The following is a 20,465-nucleotide window of genomic DNA, read 5'->3' as shown; positions in this document are numbered from 1 at the left end:
GAGAGTGAGTGTGAGAGAGAGAGAGAGTGTGAGAGAGAGTGAGTGTGAGAGAGAGTGAGTGTGAGAGAGAGTGAGTGTGAGAGAGAGTGAGTGTGAGTGTGAGAGAGAGTGAGTGTGAGTGTGAGTGTGAGAGAGAGAGAGAGAGAGAGAGAGAGAGAGAGAGAGAGAGAGAGAGAGAGAGAGAGAGAGAGAGAGAGGCAGTGGCCGAGCTGAGGGGGATGGGATGGGATGGGGTGAACACCCCAGATTTGGAGTAAATCCGGGAAGGGGGGGGCAAAAAAGGTAATTATTTTGATTTTTGTGGGCCACCTAAAATCAGCCAAAAGAAAATAGGTCTTTTGGTTAGGCGACCTACAAAAATCGAAATAATGGCATGCAACCTACATATCATGCATTGAAGTACTTTCCCAAATAATAAAATGGAAAGGTGTCCGCTATGTTTTTGGGGTCAACTTCCACTGCAGAATGTTGTGTCTAGTCATTGTAACATGGTGAGACAGATTAGGCTCCCTTACTATACGTTGTTAAAAATAAACATTATTTTTGAATAAACTTGCTATAGATCAGTACCTTTTTTCTGGCTTGCAGAATCATTGGCAAAAACATTTCTGTAGCGAACTGTAAATGAATTCAGATTTGTGGCTGCTCATTAACACTGAAGAAGAGTTTTTTTGCTTACTTGTGCCAACTTAAAAGGATTCTCCCTGGGTGAAGAAGGGCTAACTGATGGGGACTGGTCAGAATCACCAATGAAATTGAGTCCCTTTTTCTTTTCTTTAAGGCAGGCTTGCTGGTGTCTCTTTATTCTTTCCATCTGCTCTTCCACAGTCATACGAGGCCGAGGACTTTCCAGACAAAGCTGGTCAACCGCACTTCTGGGCCTTTCCTAAAATATAAAAAAAAAAACAAGACAATTGACCACATGGTGAATAATATTTTAACGAGATGCACTTTCTTCAGGAACAGACTTGAGGGAAATTAAACCATCCAAAACGTTGGGTGGTTTGAGATTGTTCAAACGTTTGAGCTTTTTCAGAGTTTGACCTCGAACTACCTAAAGGTTGGGTTGTTCAACGAGCAAGAGCCCGGAGTAGGAGTGCTGGCATCCATAACTTCTCTCCAGGGTCCTAGATGACGATACACTATTTTGTATGGAGGCCAGGAAGCAACTGGAGGATGGGTGGGCATAGTTTAATAATAATCCCTCTGCCCACCATGCTGGAACCAAAAATGTTTCTCCCCGTCTCCAGATTCTTGCATGCCCACTTTGCTGGAATTAGTAAAAAAATATATATTTTATTTATGGCACAAACATGCCAGAAATATAAAAAATACTTTCTAATTCTTAGGGCGACTGGGCCCTTTCACTCTGAAAATAAAAGGAACACCTCTTATTTTCAGTGAACCGTGTTTTTTTATTTTTTTTAATTTTTATTTGCATGTGGTTCTATCAAAAAATGACAGAACCTTTACAAAATTTAAAACACAATAATTGTTACAGTATAATTCATAAAACATGTAAAAACATCATTCTATATAAATTCATAAAAGGACATAGCACATGTGCAAAGAGCAAGGCAGTTATTGAATTTGAGAGAGTGCAAATACAGACATTCTTAGGTATAACGAAGATGAAGAAAATTTGGCATCATTCGTATAGGTCGATCTTTAGAATACCAATATTTACATATATGGTTTTCAAGCATTCATGTCCGCATGTTTATCTAGCTCTCTCTCTATCACTTTACAAAATCTCGTAAGGGCAAAATTAAGAGGTTTGTGATTGCCTTGCATCATACGGGCCCATAAAAATGGTAAACAATCAATATAATTAATGTTTATGAAATCCATAAATAAGACCGTTCTTGCATATTTAAAATGAGGACAATATAAAATCAGATGTTTTAATGATTCTATGGTTTCAGTGCACATCGGAAATCTACACTGCTATTTTCGCTATTCGTCCTACTACCAATCCAGTTTGCAGTTCTTTCTTTGGTATACAACAGATTAAATTTAAATCATAAGAAAGTATTGCGGGTATGATTGCAGGGAAATAGCGTAATATGATCGTATCTTGATGTCCGCTTTTTGGTCAAAAGAAAGTATTCATTATAAAGTTTGTATGAACCTATCTGGTCAATAGTTTTGCACCAATCAAACTCAAATAGCTTTTTTTTGGCATAAGTAGGTCTGTAGTAAACATCCTCCACTGTGACATTAACTTCCTTCAGAATGGCATTAAATTCTTGTGAAATATTGGACCATGGAAATTGTTGGTCTTGAGTTAATTGATTCCTTCATGTCTATGTATAGGGAGTTTGGTTTAGGATATGTTATTTTTGCGAAATTGGTGAGAAGTCGCCATTTCCAGCGTGTGGATAGCGCTATGAGGCCTAGTTTGTGTCTTAGGACTGCATTGGGCAGTGACATCGCTCGCTTCAAAGATGTCCCTTGCAATTGATCTAAAATCACGCCCATTTCACTCAGACAGATATCTAATAAGTAGAGAATGACATTTTCAATTTTCAGTGTGAAAAATTCGATGAGAGGCATTAATGAGAACTTGCAATACTTTGCATGTATTATTTTTAGCTGTGATGTCAGTGGTCGGATCTTGGTGTTCAATAGATCGGTCCATATTTTGATGGAGTTTTTCTCAGCTAAATATTAACCTAGGAGGAGGGTATCAATATTTAAAGGGATGATAGTATGCATAACATGCCATTGAGTTTTTCCAGTTCTCTTCTGGACACCGAATTTCATCACTGCTGTTTTTGCTGGGTTAGGAGCTAAATTATGAGTTATGGCATATTGTTCAAATAATTGTATTTTGGTTTGAAGGCCACCAGGAGTTGGATCAAAAAGGATGATGTCATGTGCGAAAGCAAGCCATTTCAGGTGAATGAGCCCAATTTTCACAGAGAATAGATTTTGCTCATCCCAGCCTTTGTCAAGGTCTGCTAAGTATAAATTGAAAAAGGTTGCGGCTAAGTTGCAGCCCTGTTTTAGGCCTATTTCAGTATTGATTGGTTTGGTTATGCGGCCCTCTGTGGTAAGTTTGATTCTATAAGAAGTGGTAGTATGAAGAGCAATGAACCAGTATATTGGCACTAGGGGTACTCCCATTTTTATTAGTTTGGACCATAGTACGTTCCGAATGACCGTGTCAAAGGCTGAAGTCATATCAATCAGTGCAATATAAACAGGGTTAGCAGATTTTGGCTTTGCTCCGGCGATGGTAAATGCCATTATCAAGGCGCTGAGCGAGGTGCTCATCCCCTTCCTGAATCCAGTTTGATATTTGGAATATGACTGATGAGTTTCAATGTATTTTTTTAGATCGTAAAGAAGATTACGAACAATTTAGCCTCTGTATCTATTAAAGCAATGGGCCGATAATTTTGAGGCAAAGTGTGATCTCCTTTTTTAAATATCGGTGTGATATTAGCCGATAGCCAGGAGATAGGTACAATTCCTGATTTGTGAATGGTCTCAAATTTACTTTTTAAAATTTGGGCCCATAAATCTGGATCTGTTTTATATAGGCAGGGGGAAAACCATCAGGACCAGCAGATTTGGAGTGGTTCAATTTAGAAATAGCCCATGTAATATCAGCAGTAGACCAACTTAAGCGCGGAAGGTCTTGGTATCTTAACTTACTGATGAAGGTGTTCTGGAATTGATCGGGCATCTGAAATTTGTGCGTGATATAGGTGCGCCAAGTTGCTTCAGAAATGGTGTGTAATGATAACGGAACTTGAGTCTGATTATTTTTTATGGTTCGCCAGATGGTGCGCGTATCATGAGCTATAATTGCTCTAATAAGATTGCAATTGATTTCATTGTGTCTTAGAATTCTTAAATGTTTGAGTTTTTGTTTGTAAGATGCTATGATACGGTTGCGCTGTATTTGATATGTATTATAAGAAATAGTCTTATTTTTTTTCAGAGCTCGGAGAGCTTTGTTTTTTTCACGCTTCTGCATTTTACAGAGGGGATCAAATGAATGGCGATGGGTAGTAACAGTGTTTCTATATTTGCTGAAATGAGATATGGCAGCCTGAATGATTTCTGGATAATTTATCTCTGTGGTATTAATAGAGAAATTGCCAGAGATATGACGATTGGAAATAGCCAACGTTACGTATTGAATAAATTATTTACATAGAGCTTGGCTCCATCTAAGAGAGAGGTGGGGACGATCAATTTCACATAGCGTTGTAGAAGAATCAACTGCAAGAATGGAGAAATTGATCTTTAAAGTGCCAAAGATTTGAGCGTGGTCACCATAAGAGGTTGAGATGATTCTTAATGGTGTAGATATTGTAAGTAAATTGTAAGTAACGTAAATAAAATCAATAGTTGAAGATTTTGCTTCCCTAGATCATGTGGTCCATATCATTTGTGAATCAGGAATAATGATGTCTAAATCCCAATCTTTTAAGAAGTTGCGCCATTTCATTTAGTACCTTTCCGCTTAGACAGCATATTATTTTTTTTTGAGGCTCTAAGCTCAGTGGTGGTCCTGCAATCGCAGTTGAAATCGCCACCTAGTATGATTTCAACGTTCTTGTATTCGTGAATGATAAATTCAAGGCAAGACTCCACCAGATCAAACATCTCATCAATTGGAGTATGTGCGGGGTTCCAGTATATTGTAATGACGATTAAATTCTGGTACTGGAGGAGATCTGTCTTTAACACTACTGCTAATAAGTTTGCAGCCTTCCACACAATATTGGAACCGAACCCCAGCGCATTATCAACTGCTATAAGGATGCCTCCGGAGGGACGACCAGCTGAAGCTTGTATCGCTGGAATGCAATGAGTTGTATAGTCGGGCAGCGAGAAGATAGCAGTTTTCATGGTTTCTTTGATCATAACGATTGAAGGCCGATTGTGGCCATCGATCGTTGCGTGCCATTGCATAAGATTATGACAGCCACAAGAGTTCCACGATTGAACGGTTATACAAGTTTTAGAGGGAAGCTACGATTGAGCAGAGGATTCTTTAGATTTGAGAATGGAGTTAAGCATTGGGGCTAACCACGACAAGTCATGAGAAATGGCCACTTTGTTTAGCAATTCATTAATGGCTCCATTTCCTTCTTCTTTGGTGTTAGATAGTGAAGTAGCATGGAGATCAGAGGTAGAAGCGTGAGGGCATTTGTAGTGAATGAATTTCATTGCTTCTTGTTCGTTTTCCATTGAACTTAAAGCAAGACCTTCCTCTTTTATACCTTCCTGATTAAACCATAGATATTTTAGAACTGCTTCAGAGGACAAGTAACACACTGACCGATAATTGTTTTCAGTAGAAAGTGATACTCTCAAAATGTCTTCAGATTTAAACATCCGTAGTTGAGGGATTCGGCTAAATAAGGTTAGAAGAAACAGTCTATTGATGCGATTTGTTCTAAGTAGATCGCATTTTCCTTCAAAACCCACAAGATGGTGCTTTTCCGCAATAGTCTGTTGGATCTTATCAGTGGGTAGTTCTAACGTTTTAACAGGATGGTCTGGGTGGCTGTTAGAAAGGGGGGGGAGTTTATGCTGACTGCTCGTATTTGGGTTTGTTGATTCATTATCCAAGGAAGATCCCATAGAACAATCATAAAGTTCTTTCCTGAGAATATTTAAAATGTCATATTGCGTCAAAGTAGTGGAGGGTGATACTTCTACGACAGATCTATATTCTATATTAAGGGGGACCATGCATCTTTGTGCAGTTGCGCACAATGGAGGATGGTATACTTTGGTGGTCCTGATTTATTGTTGACGAGGACAGTGATTTAGTAGAGGATAAAATTGTGAGAGATGTAACTTTGCCTTGCCCATTGACAATTATTTCTGGTCGAGCTGGCAGGGGCTGGTCTGTTTTAGAAGTGTTAGTAGCAAGTGCATTTAGACCATCAGGAACAATAGGTGGTAAAACATTTGAAGTAGTCGAATTAGCATTATTCGGCTGTATAGATGGCTGCTGTACTACTGATAATACAGGTATTGAGCCGAGATTTGCACATCCATTTATTGGAGGTATTGGGCGGGCCGTATTTGGGGGATCAGTGATACCCAACAAGGTTGAAATTGAATGCCGTGGGTTTTCACATTTTGAATGGGTTGATCAGAGTATTTTTGCGGATCACTGTGGGGCAGTTTGATAGTTAATTCTCAGTGCAATCACACACGAAGGGTTCCTTTCGGAAAATAAATGCTCAAGCTTAAAGCACCTGTAAGAAAAAATTAAGATACATGAATACTTTACCTGGTGATTAGTATCTCAACGTATTACATTCTAGGGATATTTGTGAAATCAAATATACACTTTTCTAACTCCTCATTCTTTTTATGAGGTAATATTCAGAACAAATCCTTTGGACAATGTTTTTATACAACTTATAACAATTAAAGATCTGAAGTATCATGGTTTCTGTGAATTAAACAACATTTGCACATCATTATAACATTTTAATTTCAGATACATCAGAACTGTAACTGCTATACGTTGGATACAATCTTTGTGCAAAAGATTTGTTCTGATTATCTATGTATATAAAAACTCTTAGGTATGTTTCCGTACTCAGCTGATGCAATTTATCAGTGTTAGGTTGCCCTCTGCTGTCCAAATGGCAAACTGCACCTCTGTGGGCCATTCCACTTCAACAACAGCTATCATTTTACCAAACAGAATGAGCATGGTTCTACACAGTCACCTTCACCTTCCACTATCGCAAATATTTGGAATAATTTCAAGTTACTTCTTTCCAAGCCCACTTCACTTCACACAGGGCACAGAGGTTGCAGTGTCAATGAGTAGTTCATTGCTGGCTCAACGTTTCAGTTTCTAAAGAGTGAAACGCTGGAGGACGAATGCCTTGTCAAATGCTAAAACTGAAAGTAGGTGCTGTAATTATGTGACTATGCAATCTTATGCCACGACAGGGACTCTGCAATGGACACACTGCAATAGAACAAGGTTGACAATTACGTGTCTACAAAGACACATCATAGTGGTCCATGTAACCGATGGATTAAACTTTGATACTGTATTTATACCGCGCATAGCCCTCATGCCATCTGATACAAATATGCCTTTCGAATTCAAAAGAAGACACTTTCCTATACGTTTAGCCTTTTCAATGACCATTAATAAGTCACAGGGGCAAACATTTGACAGAATCTGCATCTACCTTCCGAAACCTGTATTCAGTCACAGTCAGTCAGTTGCTCTCTAAAGAGGTTGATCATTCGGTTCATTAAGTTGTCTATCTGAGAATAACCAGATTGTTAATTGTGTTTACAATTAAATATATGAGTGAATAAATAAAAGTGTGATGATATTTAATTAATAACCTTTAAGATATGCTAGAATGGCATATGTTAGGCCGGGAACAGCTAGTACACAGATATACAGATTCTGTTGATGAAGTCAAGATTATCTTTTGCTTCACTACGAGTACACTTGGCAGCAATTCCTAAGGTTGCATGGAACCTGGGTCAACCATGACTACTCACAGAGACTAGTTGAGAAAGTGCAGCAAAGTCCTTTAATACATTTCCTATCAGTGAAAAAGGCTCCTCCCAAATGTCAGCTGAATTTAGTATCAGCACATTTGAAGGGTAGCCCATACGAGGCTTTTCATCAGGAACCTTTCTTGTTTGCCATCCCCTCAGCAAGAGATACATAGTTTTGCAGTGTAGGAACCCTACCGCAAAGTAGGTAGTCCTAAGATCACCACAAATATCTTGCTCAAGGTGCCATCTAACTTTCACCTCAATGATCCAGTCACCCATGTTGTTTGACAGTGCATTCTCTCATGTGGAGAGGTCTGTTTATTGCTTCTTTGGTCTGTGTGACAGCAGCACAATATCAAGCCACTTTGAAGCCCAGTCGGAACGTGAAGCAGCTAGGCAAAGGATGTTATTCCCAGGCGGCATGAGGGCATGACTATGGGCAATGGAAGAGGAGAATAGGAAACCAAGGCATCAATACCAAAGAGTAAATCCAAAACAGTTCCTGAAGCCAGAACCCAAAGTCCACATTCCAAAGAATTCAAGTGTCCAAATTCAAAGGTCACCAAATCCAAAAGGGTAATCCAAGGGCAATCTAATAGTCCAAAAAGCCAAAAGAAAAGTAGTCCAAAAGGCATGGTACAAAGCCAAAACAGCTGAGAAGCAATGAGCCGTAGCCTAAATGCGTTTAAATAGCCCGGTCTTGGTGTTCCTAGATCGCACAATGACACGCATCACGTGCCACCTGGGTGATGCTGTGGTATGTGAAACATGCCTTCTTGAATTTCAGTTTATAAAGCTTCTGTGTTCCTAGAGATGGTGCTAGCTGTAAGGAACTAGGAAAATATGCGTATACAAGGGTGGCATGGTGGTTGGCAAAGACATTTATTAACCAAAGGAAAAGGGAAAACCTACCTTGCCCTAACTCCAAGTGGGGTTTCCCTGCCTCAGCAAAACTAAATGGCGTCTGTGTCAGAATGTCAAAAGTAAAGTTCTCCATCCTGTGTCCAAATCCTAATCTGACCTTTACATGCTAAACTCAATATAAAGTGAAAAGGGAAATACCTCTCAGCTGGCCACTTGCAGCTCTTTTCCAAAGTTTCAACTTAAAGTTCCAAAGAAAGGTGCCGAAAGTAAACAAAGTGCTCCAGGTTTCTTCAGGTACTGCAAGATTCACACTCTCAAGGGGTATGGATCTACCAAATCTTAAGGGGTATGAGTCTTCCCTTAAGCTTTCCCTAATTCCCACATTTCTACAAGGTCAAGAAGCAGCTCCACTTCTCTTATTATGCTTTCAATGGTTTATATCAACACAAGTGAGTGCAGGCGCCAGACTCTCAATCGTTATGCCTGGTATACTCGCCTGCCAGGGCTTTCTTTCAATGAACAGACTTTCCTTCTATGTTCAACCGTTCCAAGATCTTACATTTGCTTTCTTTATACATTGGGTCCTCAACCCTTTCACATCTGCCTTTGTATCTCTCAACAAATGTATTGGCATTCCAGCTCCCTTGTTCGGGCTCACCAAGCTCATGCAATTCTGTTCCAACGGCTAGCGATACACGCCATGAAGCACTCTGGTGTCCCAACTTCCCTCTATGAGCTCACCATCTTCACTAGGCAGAGTTGGCGTCCTTCGGTTCTCCCAGCTACCTGCTCCCTTGCCTGACAGGCATCTTGCTGGCTCACCGGTTCCCGTGATGCCTCAGACTTCCCTCTACAGCTACAACCACTCAAGGCATTCACTGCGGACCTCCCGCTTCAGAGTTCTTCTGGCAGCGCCCCCAGGAGTTTCCTCATTCTCTTCTGCAGCTTGCTTCTATCGGATTTCCTGACTTGCATCAGGAGTAGTGATACTCCAACTTCCCTGATGCTTGGTGCTTTTAAACGTCCAGGCACCTATCGAGTTCTCCCAACTAGAGAGCGTATTATGCTTCTCGGCTTCAGCAATCTTCATCGCTCTAGTCCTCCACCTCATTTCACTTTTGTTCGAGGTTTTCAAATAAGAATAGGACAGAACTTTGCTAATAGTCATGCCTGGATGTGCTTGTCTAACATTACAATATACCATGGAGGATTGGGGAGTTACAGGGGTGTTGTCAGGCTTCAAGGGGAACGGGATATATCATGTTCCACCTAGCGAGTCCACTTCACTCCCATAAGGGCCATCTCCCCTTATGTGGTCCTCCCCCAAATAGCCACACTCGGAGTCAGGAGCAGGTATCTTCTGCCTTTCCCTGGCCACATGAGAGACTTTCGCCTGTTTGACTAAGTAAAAGTAAAGGATCGTATTGTGTGCCAGGATTTCCACAACTATCTTTTGCAAGCTGTGTAGGAAACATTGCCAGGCTTATCTGTCAGCTCAAAGCTCAAAACTTGAATGTTTTTGTGTAAGGAGGTTTCCTCTTGAGGCCAATACCCTTTTACCTGAAGGCCTTTCAAGTGTGCATCCAACCTCCCCCCCTCTCGCCCCCCCACACCTCCAAGGATGCAACAGACACCACTGTCTTTGTGGAGCTTGGACTTTGGAATAGAATTTGCAAACCAGGGTGATCCGCTGCTCCCGCTTACCCAAGACTTGTTTTCACCTCATGTTGAGGTATTTTTTTTAATCGGTCTTGTGTGCAGTTTATGCAGTGTGGTATCAACTGAATACCAGAGGAGTGGATACTCAGGAAGGACCGATACTGCCTTACTGTGGTGTCATCTGTCCGAGCTCACAATCACATTTAAAAGGGAAACCTCTCTTTCAGGACAGTCACATTGCAGTCCAATCTGAATGTGAGTCTGCACCCAGGAATATAAGAGTCAGTGTCAGCAAACATGTGATTTACTGTTTCCAGATGTTTACCAAAAATGCTATAGATCCCAAAAGAGGTATCAGCTCATGCACAGCTTTTTTGTGCAGCACGACCCTCTGACCTTCCCCGAAACCATCTCTGTGCTCCCGGTTCCCGGTCCCGATCCAGACTCCCACACCCTCCCCCAGGCCCGATTAGTCTGTGTATTTTTGTGTCCATACCGATGGTCTTACCCTCCGCCAAACGCTTCTTGCACCATTTACCATCTAGGCAGCAGGTAAGCGTTCTTGCCCTGGTGCCCTTGCGCCTCTGACCAACTTTCCCAGTTGCCTTTTTGCACAGCGTGAACCTCTGCCCTCCCCCAACAGACTCTCTGTGCTCCCTGTACCCCGTCCAACCCCCTGCGCCCTCCCCCAGGCCCTGATTGGTCCATTTTACCCTTAACCAACATCCAACCTGGGCAGCCCTCCTGGCCAGCAGCACCCTCGGCTAAGGCAAAAGGCAGCCCCAAAGAGGCAGCCCAGGAGGTGTCTGCAGGTGTCAGCCGGGGAAGTTAGTAGCCACCAACCAACAAACCGAGTGACCGCTTCCGGCCCAACTGACCTGCGACCACCAGAGCAGCCCCAGACAGTATCTACATCTACAAGTATCTACAAGAGCTTGACAAGGAACACACTGCCGTCAACCAGCAATGATGGACAAGCTAGGCACATCTCAGGCACAATTAGCCATGCTACTAAATAGAAATCCCAAATCTAAGGGCGTTTAGATCTGCCATCTGCGAAAACATAGGCCTTTCTCCCACTATCTAGGAACCTCAAATTCAGGTGTGTTTAGATCTGCCATTTGTGAAACATAGGCCTCTCTCCCACTATCTAAGAGTCTCAAATGCAAATGTGTTTAGATCTGCCATTTTCTAACATAAACCCCACCTGATTTCTAGGAATCTCTAGTCAAATTGCATAGCTCTCACGTCTGTCACGTTGCAAAGCCTAGGCCTTCCCCAACTCTCTAGCAATCACGAATCTAGGTGCAGTACGATTACTGCCTAGCATCCTGTTTGCCTTAGACCTCTAGATAGACTATCTGGGATCCATTAAAGCCAAAGGCATTACCACTCTATAAAGCACTCTGCGAAACCTAGGCTCTCCCCGTCATACCCCCCCCCCCCCCGGCCTCCGACTGCCCTGACCAAGCGCAACAGACCGGGCAAGCACCCAGATCTAGTGCTGTACTCCAGTGGAGACACACCTCTACTCAGACACATCACTGATGCATTCCTCTCCACTAGACAGACACCATGCCACACACTGGTCAAAGCAGACCAGCACGGTGGAGGACCAGTAGGCCTGATGAGACCAATCACAGCAGAGCGCAACTGCCACCATCACACAGCCCATCACCCGATCCCTGCACCACATCAACCTGCAACCCTCAGCCCTCCCCTATTCCTCATCCTCGCCAAACCAACCCCACTCACCCGGACCCGCTAACCCCCCCCCGCATAGATCCTGCTCCCCTCAACTAAGAACGGCAAGTTGGAGAGAGGAGCATAGAATACTGCCCCCCGGAACATACCAGACTGCACAATGAGCCATATAAAACACCCATCACACTCCACCAACCACACCATCTGCTCACACCCTCACCGAACAACATAGCAACTCCAAGCCGCACTTCCCCAGCATTAGCGCAGCAAGAGCAGCTCTGGCCAAAACCCCAAGCTCCACAGCCCCCCGCCCCTCTCACCCACAGTCCTTGGACTATTCAAAAGTCGTGGAAACGCGCATATCTCAGGCACAATATGCCCCCTCCTAGCATCACCCATCCTCCTGCCCAGATTGCAAACACTGCCACCACATTATAGGACCAAAACCTCCCCATCCACACCTAATCCGGTCCTTGCCCTATTCCCCTCATCTCCCACTCCTGTTCCCTTTTCTCCACACCCCACTCGCCCCCAACAACCTGCTCCACCCCCCACTGTGCTTCCCCTTCATCCCTGCCCCATACCACTCACAACCCTACCCGTCCAACACCCACAAGACATCCCACCAACCATCCTACGTACTCATCAACGTCAGGCCAGTATCCAAAAATAAAATCCACATCTTTGGCCTCAGCATAGAAGAAAACCCAGACATCCTTTTCATTACCGACACCTAGTTTGCTGACGATTACAAGCCCATCGAGCACTAGGCCTCCCACCCGGCTACAAAGTTACTGTCCGGAACAGATCGCAAAGGGGGCGTGGGGTTCTGGGGAGTGCTAGCGGTACTTCACAAAGACCAATTCCCATTAATAATGAAGGACACCTCAACCAACACCACTGACTACGAATCCCTCATGGTAAAACTGCAACTCTCACCCTCCACCTCCCACAGCTTCCTACTCATCTATAGACCCCCTGGCTACAACAAAAACTTCAGACCCACTTGGTGAAGCACTAGTCACCAACCTAATCCTACATGCAACACTTACCATCCTATGGAATTTCAACATATGGTTTGACTCCCCCTCAAACCCTATGATCTGATCACTCGTAGACAATCTAGAATCACTCAACCTGACAATACATCTCCACACCCACCCATACGGGAGGTCAAACCCTCGACGTGATGTTCAGCACCACAAACATATCTACCCAGCCACCCCACTGCCTTTCATGGACTGATCACTCAGCAATTTACTTCTCCATACCACTGAGTATAACGGTTGGCGGTCAAGGCAACACACGACCACCTCCCTTATCATTCCACTATGGAATAAAGTTGTAATCAACCCAGATCTCGCACACTCACTTCTCAACTCTCTCCACATACTCTCCCTCCAGGAAGCACCTCCATCGATCGAAACCTCTGGCCTACAAACGCCCTCAGACCCCTCACCCCAACAAAACAGAGCACTCAAAGATCAGGAACAACACCCAGGTGGTTCACTGCCAAACTCAAATCACTAAAAACCCTCAAGCATTGTCTGGAATGGACCTGGAGAACCGACCCTACAGCGCAGAACAAAACTGTCCTAGCAAGAACAACCAGAGGATACAGATTGGAAATCAGGAAAACCAAGAAAACATTTTATGGGAACAGAATCCTTAACACACGAAACCCAAGCAAGGAACTACATACAATCATATCCGAATGCAAATCTCTGGCATGCTTGACCCACCCTCTCCAGTCTCCCAAGCCTTATGTGACACCCTATCACTACACTTCCACAATGTGCTATTGACAGACACTGAGCCATCACCTATAAATTGGAACACATGCCCACATTGCCCACAGACTGACCTTCAAAACACCACCTCGATACAAATCTTTGACTCTTTCTCTCCCATCTCACACCAAGAGTTCCACTCGTCCGTAGCAGATAGCCACCCTGCAGGCTACCCTGAGGACACCTGCCCACCCAAACACCTCAAAAACATCCTACCCTCTACCTGTGCTGGTAGTATCACACACTAAATCCTCAACCACTCAATCACTTCAGAATCCTTCCCGGAAGCCCTAAAAACCTACATCAAACCAATCCTCAAAAAACAACACTCAACCCACTCCTCCTGCAGAACTACCAGCCAATCCCCAACACACGATTCATCACCAAACTTATGGGCCGTGCAGCATACAAGCAGCTTGGCTTCTTCACTGAAGCCAACACCTCTTAGACCCTGCACAATCAGGCTTCAGGCCACTCAGAGGAATGGAATCCTCCCTTGTATCCTTCTGGGACGAACTAATAAGAACAGCTGATGCAGAAGGCTGCACTGTACTCATCCTACTGGACCTCTCTGCAGCCTTCTATACCATCATTCACACTATCTTACTAGACAGACTACAAACACTAGGAATTAGGCACACAGCCCTCTCTTGGATCTCCTACATCTCGAATCGCTCACAAATCATGCACCTCCACCAGTTCACATCCACCTCACAACCAGCAAGGAAAGGTGTGCCATAAGGAGCATCCCTATATCGCCTAATCTTCAACTTCTACCTAGAACCCATTCTCACAATCATCTGCTCATACAATCTTACCTGCTACAACTATACAGATGATACCCAGATCATCCTTAAAATCCCAAAATCTCATGGTTTCTGCAGTCCGGACCGGTCGTCATGCCTGCCGGCTATTGACCACTGGATGACGACCAACCACTTCAGCCTCAACCCTGGGAAAACTGAAATCCTAGTATGTGTGAAAACAGCCCTCCTTCCCCAAATGATTCCATGACCTCAATCCCTAGTACAAGCACCGGAAACTTGAAAAGTGGTAAAAAAAACCTTGGATGCACATTGGACACAGACCTATCCCTCACCCAACAACACCATCTCTGTATCTAAAACCTGCTTCTACCATTTACAGATTCTCAGGCGTATTTTCTCTTAACACACCTATCCCCAACGATTTTCCACTATGAACTACATTAGCCTGTCCCGCCTAGACTACGCAAATTGCCACTACCTAGGCGCTCAAGCGTTCCAAATAAGGAAACTCCAAAGAATACAAAACGCAGCAGCACGCCTGCTCATTAACCTATCCCCAGAGAACATATCAGCCCCACACAAAGTCCTCCAATGGCTCCCAATTTGTCGACACACTACGTCTAAGGCCATGGGCATCACCCACCACGCTATCCGCAACACCAGCCTAGAATTCCTTCAAGACAAAATCCTCCCCTACCAGCCCTCAAGGAATCTTGCACAGCATTTCGCGTAGTGGTCCCACCAAACAAGTCCTCCAGGCTGGGTGGGTCCTCGTTCTCCGTCCAAGCACCCATCATCTGGAACTCCCTACCCCTACACATTCGCGACACTGAAAATCACCTGAAATTCAGAAAGGCCCTAAAAACCTGGCTCTTCCCAACTCCCACCTGAACTCCTCCCCTCTGTAAACTACACTGCTGAACCCAACATCCCTATACACCAATCACAGAATCGATGCCGGCAACATTGGCAGCGGCTCACCTAGACAAACTGTCACCCCATGCACAACAACACTGTCACCCAATAAATACTGCATGAAAGACAGCAGCAGTCGCTGAGGCACTCTACAATAAACCTTACACCACCTCCAACAACAGTATTAGTATCGGCTCACCTGACAAACTATCACCCCATGTGCAACAACACCCCTACCGGTCAAATATGCCAAGGAAGCTTGCAGCATTTGCTGTGGAACACTGCAATAAACCTCACCCAGCCACGCCGCTCAGACTTTCGCACCGGAGAGACCACGTATAATGAGACCATGCCGTCCACAATGGACAAAGGATGCGGCAGCTGAACAACATGAAAGCATACTGCGGACACAGACCGCAGGCGCAGCCAAACATCCATGCACTGTAGAATGCAGCTATGGCCATCCGGTCTAGCAGCGCACATGGACGACCACACTGAAACACCCGAGATACCTCAACATCTCTGCCACTAACATACAGTGACTACCAATGAAAAGAAAATTTGGTATAGCTGGCCACACATCAAATCTTCAACAATAGCAGTCTATCGTATACCACCAACAGCATCCACCCACGTGCCTGACCTTTGGGTTGCTTAGTGGAGCCTAGCCAGTTATCTAGGTCCTAAGCATGCGAAAATGCACAAAAGCATTTCTTAATCTAAAACTCTTAGAACCTCCACCACATTGACTATGGTCACTGAGGGCGTTCCAACCATAAAGCGCATTGAGGCCATACAAATTAGTAAAGAGCGCTATATAAATAAACAAATAAAATACAATACAGGTACCTCAGCCTGCGATACCATTGCAGCATAGTTGAGCCAATCATCCAGGTAAGGGATAGACTGTGTATGAGGAGATGGGATGCCACCAAGGCCCGACACTGAAGATGTGATGCATCGATTTTAGGCTGAAGGGCAGATGCTTGGACTGGGAATGACTAACACACAGAATTCCATAAATGTCCTCTTCTTTGTGTGTAAGTGATGTAAAAATGTGTCTTGCAGGTGTACTGATGGTCGGAAATCGACCTTCTGCAAAAGCAGTCTGCTGCCTTGCAGGGTAACCATAATGAAAATGTGTTTTTTTCAGTAACATACTGAGATCTATGGGCACCGAATATCTGGATTCTTCGAGGGTGGGGAACACCTTCGATGGTGTGCTTGCTTAATAGGTTAGGGACATTTTGAGCAAAGCCAGACAAGAGTCCTAGAGGAATGGTTGCAGGTTTCGTGAAACTGGAGAGTGGCCTGCTCTAGAATGAAAGCGGTACATTTCTCAGATTTATTTTAGCTTCTCCAAGGTCAGATGGCTCAGATATGATGAAAGAGAAAAAAAAGTTTAAAGTGGGTCGCTACTCACAGGGCGGGGGGGCCCTAATGACAATGCTTCACTATCCCTAAAATGGACTACCGCTGGGAACAAACTACCTAAACACCCATCAAAATGCAAGTCTTAACTTTAGTCTTTCAGAAATCAGTAAACAAGCTCCTGTGAAAAGTCTGAAAACAACCTCCGTGGGCAGCGCTAAAGGCATTCAGCTCTTTGGCTGCTGGGCATATGGCAGAAATGAGGTAGATGGGCAACACATGGTGATGCAGTTTCTTGAACCACAGCATTCAAATCAAAACCATGAATTCCCAAGCCTGACAATGGGGAATATTTGAAGCATGTGAATGTATTGAAGATGTAATGCAGGAGACCAACTGTACTCCACCTGTCCCTTTGCAACCATGTGTTTTTTTAAATAAAACACAGGATCCCTCATCACCAGATACAAACATGAAACTATTCCTTTGGGTTGGCAGAAAAGGCTATCACAAGTTTCTCCTGTATTTAAAGGGGTGTCAATTTCTCTGAAAGAAAATGTCTAGGCACTCGGTTGAGCACACTCAATGCAGTGCTTACTTTTTCATTTGAGAACTAAACCACATGGGGGAAAAGGTATAGAGTGAAATTCAGTGATCATGGTGAGGTTAAGCGATAGTAGAAAGTAGGTGCAAAAGCCAAACACAAAACATGAACATATGTTAGAATACTGACCTTGCTTTTCAGAATTTGTCAGGAGTAAGGGAGGTTAGGGATGGGATGGAAGTTGGATGGGGCCTTGAAAATGGACATTTTAAACAAATAAGGAACCCAACCCTTCTGTCAGGAGGTACTAGGCCTGAAACGGCTTTCTGAAGTGAGCGTACTTATGAATTCTTTCAGGTAGCAGAACAGTGCCCAAATTGTGTCACACTCAGTTGCTTGAAGGATTAGAAGGGCTGAGAATGGTAAGCATGAGTTTACAGTTGCACAGAGAAACAGCTTTCTAAACGTGGAGGAGAGAAGTCTTACTCCACTCAGTTTTCCAAGGGTAGTGGACAGTCCTTTTCAGTTTGGTCATTTGCTATGCCACTGAGTTTTGCTTTTGGCTGCCTCACTGATCTTGTAGCTCAAACCTCCAGTGCTTTGGTTCAGGGTCTGTTCTGAAAAGTTCCCTTGGTGACGGAATGAGTTATGTGTGTTGAAAAACGTGGCTAGGTTTAAATCTTCTACGTGATCCTAAAGGAAATTTTATTTCATAGGTTTGTGGTCGATCCAGAGCAGGGGTGGTGGATTGCATTGGCTGAGTCATTTGCCTTTAGAGCCATAGCAATGCCCACCTACAGTCACTTATCAATCTTCATAAAACTTCACACATGCCCCCTTTCCTCATTACAGAGCCTCATGGTACTGGGTCTACCTTTCTCCATCAGGTCCAATCTTGACTCCTGTTATTCTAGCTCAATGATCCCACACTTCAAAGTTCTCATCATCCTCACATTGGCAATATCACTTGCTTCAACTAATTTTTAGCAAAATGTGCAACCCTTACAGGCTTTGCCTCGATCCTAAAATCATTGATTGCAAGATAGAAGTGAAAAAGAATACCCCATATATGCCACCAATATAGTGCATAGAAGCAGGGAGAAAAAGTGCCAGCAGGTCCCATTCCATTCAGGATGTGCTTGTCTGGTTCCGTTTTTCTTTCTATTCTGGGAAACGTACTCTTGATTTCGCATTATGAACCAATGACTACAATAAATATGTGTCCCAGAATGCACAGAAAGAAAATGATTGGATGCCCCCCCGCACTCCCCCACCCAAATGAAATGGGGCATGTTGGTATTATGCAACCTAATTCAACGCACTATACAGGATTTTTCATATATTCAAAATAAGCCATTCACAAACATTAGGTTTAAGAAAGTCTTAGGTTCACCGGAACACAAGTCCTTACCCTGCCAAGGATACAAGTAAATTACAAGCACCATGCAAAACAGATGACAGATAAAAAATGTAATTTACCAACAAATATAAATATATAAATTAGTTACCACTAAAATAATAAGGATGAAGTAGGAGTGAGTGGGACTAAAAAAAGTTCAATCATCCAGTAGAAATTGTATATAGAAAGAAAGTCCTAGACAACGAAAATTGTACAGCCTAATCTTTAGCAAACACCAGGCAACATCTGTATGGGAGATAGATCTTTTCAGGACTTTTAGGGTGATAACAGCAGCTCAGAATCTACTGTTACTTTGGGAAACCAGGTGTCCAAAAGTAGGTCTTTAGTATAGAGTGGGCATAAAAGTTCTGTTTTTCTGTGGCCATGCTTCTATCGTAGAGTCAACTGAAAGAAATAAGATTTTCTGATATTTAAGCTATGTCATGAAATCCCAGAGACCATGTTCCACCTCAAGCCAGTGGACACTGAGCATGGGGTGATATTGGGAAGATCCCCTAATCCTTGTACCCCACTACCCCTCACAAGATGCAAGTGGAAAATCACAGCACTTCATCGCAGGCTAGTCCTGGGGGCTTGACCCTCCTCACCCACAGCAGCCATTTAGGGCAGTCCAGTTCTGAAAACTCTGACCCTCCACACAACCCCTTATAAGACCCTGCAGGGCAGTGGTAAGGCCTCCCCTCACCAACTAAGATTCAGGAGCTCTCTAGTTCGGCCCAATGTGTACAAGCTGAAAAATCCACTTTTTGCTTTAAATGGCGTTAGCTTAATTCGCAAGGAGTTCAATACTGTTACCATCATGCCTCCAACACCTGGGATGTCATAACATCCCTGACGTAAATGGTACCCGAGTGGCGCAGATGCAAGCTCACAAGTTCATGGCTTCCCTTTGCGGATTGTATCACGTGGGAAATAAGTTCCCAAACCATTGTCTCCCAGCAGTCATCTCGTGCCATTTTTACTGTGCACAATTGTTTTCATGGAAACAGAGTTTAGGCACCTGACCCTGCATTTCCACAACATTTAAATTTACACAGTGGAGGAACAGGAGATCAATTTCACGCACAGGCAGCACAAGAAAGGACCCAGTTAGAAGCTTGCTCATCCTCCTTAAGCCCAAAGCAACTAGGGGCTCACTCCGAAACAGCAATCAGTCAAATTCCTCTCCCAAATAAAGATTGCAGGTGCAGACTCCCTGTTAGAGTACCACCAATGGGTAGGAGGAAGTTCACATCTCCCCATAGTGTCTAAACGCAAGCTATGTATACTGCTGCTTTGCTAGTTGTGCCGTTGCAGCACTAGGCTTGGATACAGTACCTTGCTGTGGAACAGGTGAAATGAGTTTGTAAAACATGCCTCCACTGCTCTGTGGTACAGCAGGGTTGAGGCCTTGTAGCATTTGATGTGCCTGTAAAGTACCCGTGTCAGCTCTGCAGATGGTTAAAGTAAATTCTGCAGGGGAGTTCCTCTTCCCTGTTCCTCATGTATAAGTGGATGATGTGGGAACATGTTTCAGGGACATAATGTTTGGTCCAGGATGTAAAGAAGTTGGAAAGAAATTGCATTTGAATTTTCAGCTCTAACGTGCAACCAAACCTTACTGATAAAGCAGCGTCATAATATATATGTTGCGGAGAGCATTTTTACTATCTATAGTTTTTTTTTTAAAATACCGTTCTTAGATCCAGCTTGTTTTTCCTTAAAGTGACGTAGGAAGCAATTGTTAACGATTCTGGCGTTGGTGATTTTGTTCTTGGAGGTATAATTCCAACAGGAAAATGTGGACCTAAAAATTAAAAAGAATGCAACGTATTATATTTCAATGCTGTAAGGCACATTTTTAGGAGTGCATAGGTGTGGAGGTTTGTTCACTGATAAATGTACATGTTTGTTAGTGAGTACATGCCTTTTGG

General features: G+C 43.6%; 1 protein-coding gene across 16 annotated transcripts in view; it reads right to left on the bottom strand.

Moving 5' to 3' along the window:
- The window catches only part of PLEKHA5 (pleckstrin homology domain containing A5), a 1,790,419-nt gene that overhangs the window by 164,733 nt on the left and 1,605,221 nt on the right, over positions 1–20,465 (bottom strand). For all 16 annotated transcript variants that reach the window (XM_069628398.1, XM_069628397.1, XM_069628399.1 and 13 more), the window contains 2 exons: positions 20,226–20,338; positions 680–886 (listed from right to left, as the gene is read on the bottom strand). In XM_069628398.1, the coding sequence (XP_069484499.1) occupies positions 680–886; positions 20,226–20,338 (320 nt within the window). The remainder of the gene's footprint in view (positions 1–679; positions 887–20,225; positions 20,339–20,465) is intronic.

The sequence above is a fragment of the Ambystoma mexicanum genome, chromosome 12 (assembly GCF_040938575.1).
Source record: "Ambystoma mexicanum isolate Mex_15411 chromosome 12, UKY_AmexF1_1, whole genome shotgun sequence".
Classification (NCBI taxonomy): Eukaryota; Metazoa; Chordata; class Amphibia; order Caudata; family Ambystomatidae; genus Ambystoma; species Ambystoma mexicanum.
Note: the sequence above shows the minus strand (reverse complement) of the source record. Positions and strands in the feature narration are given on the sequence as shown.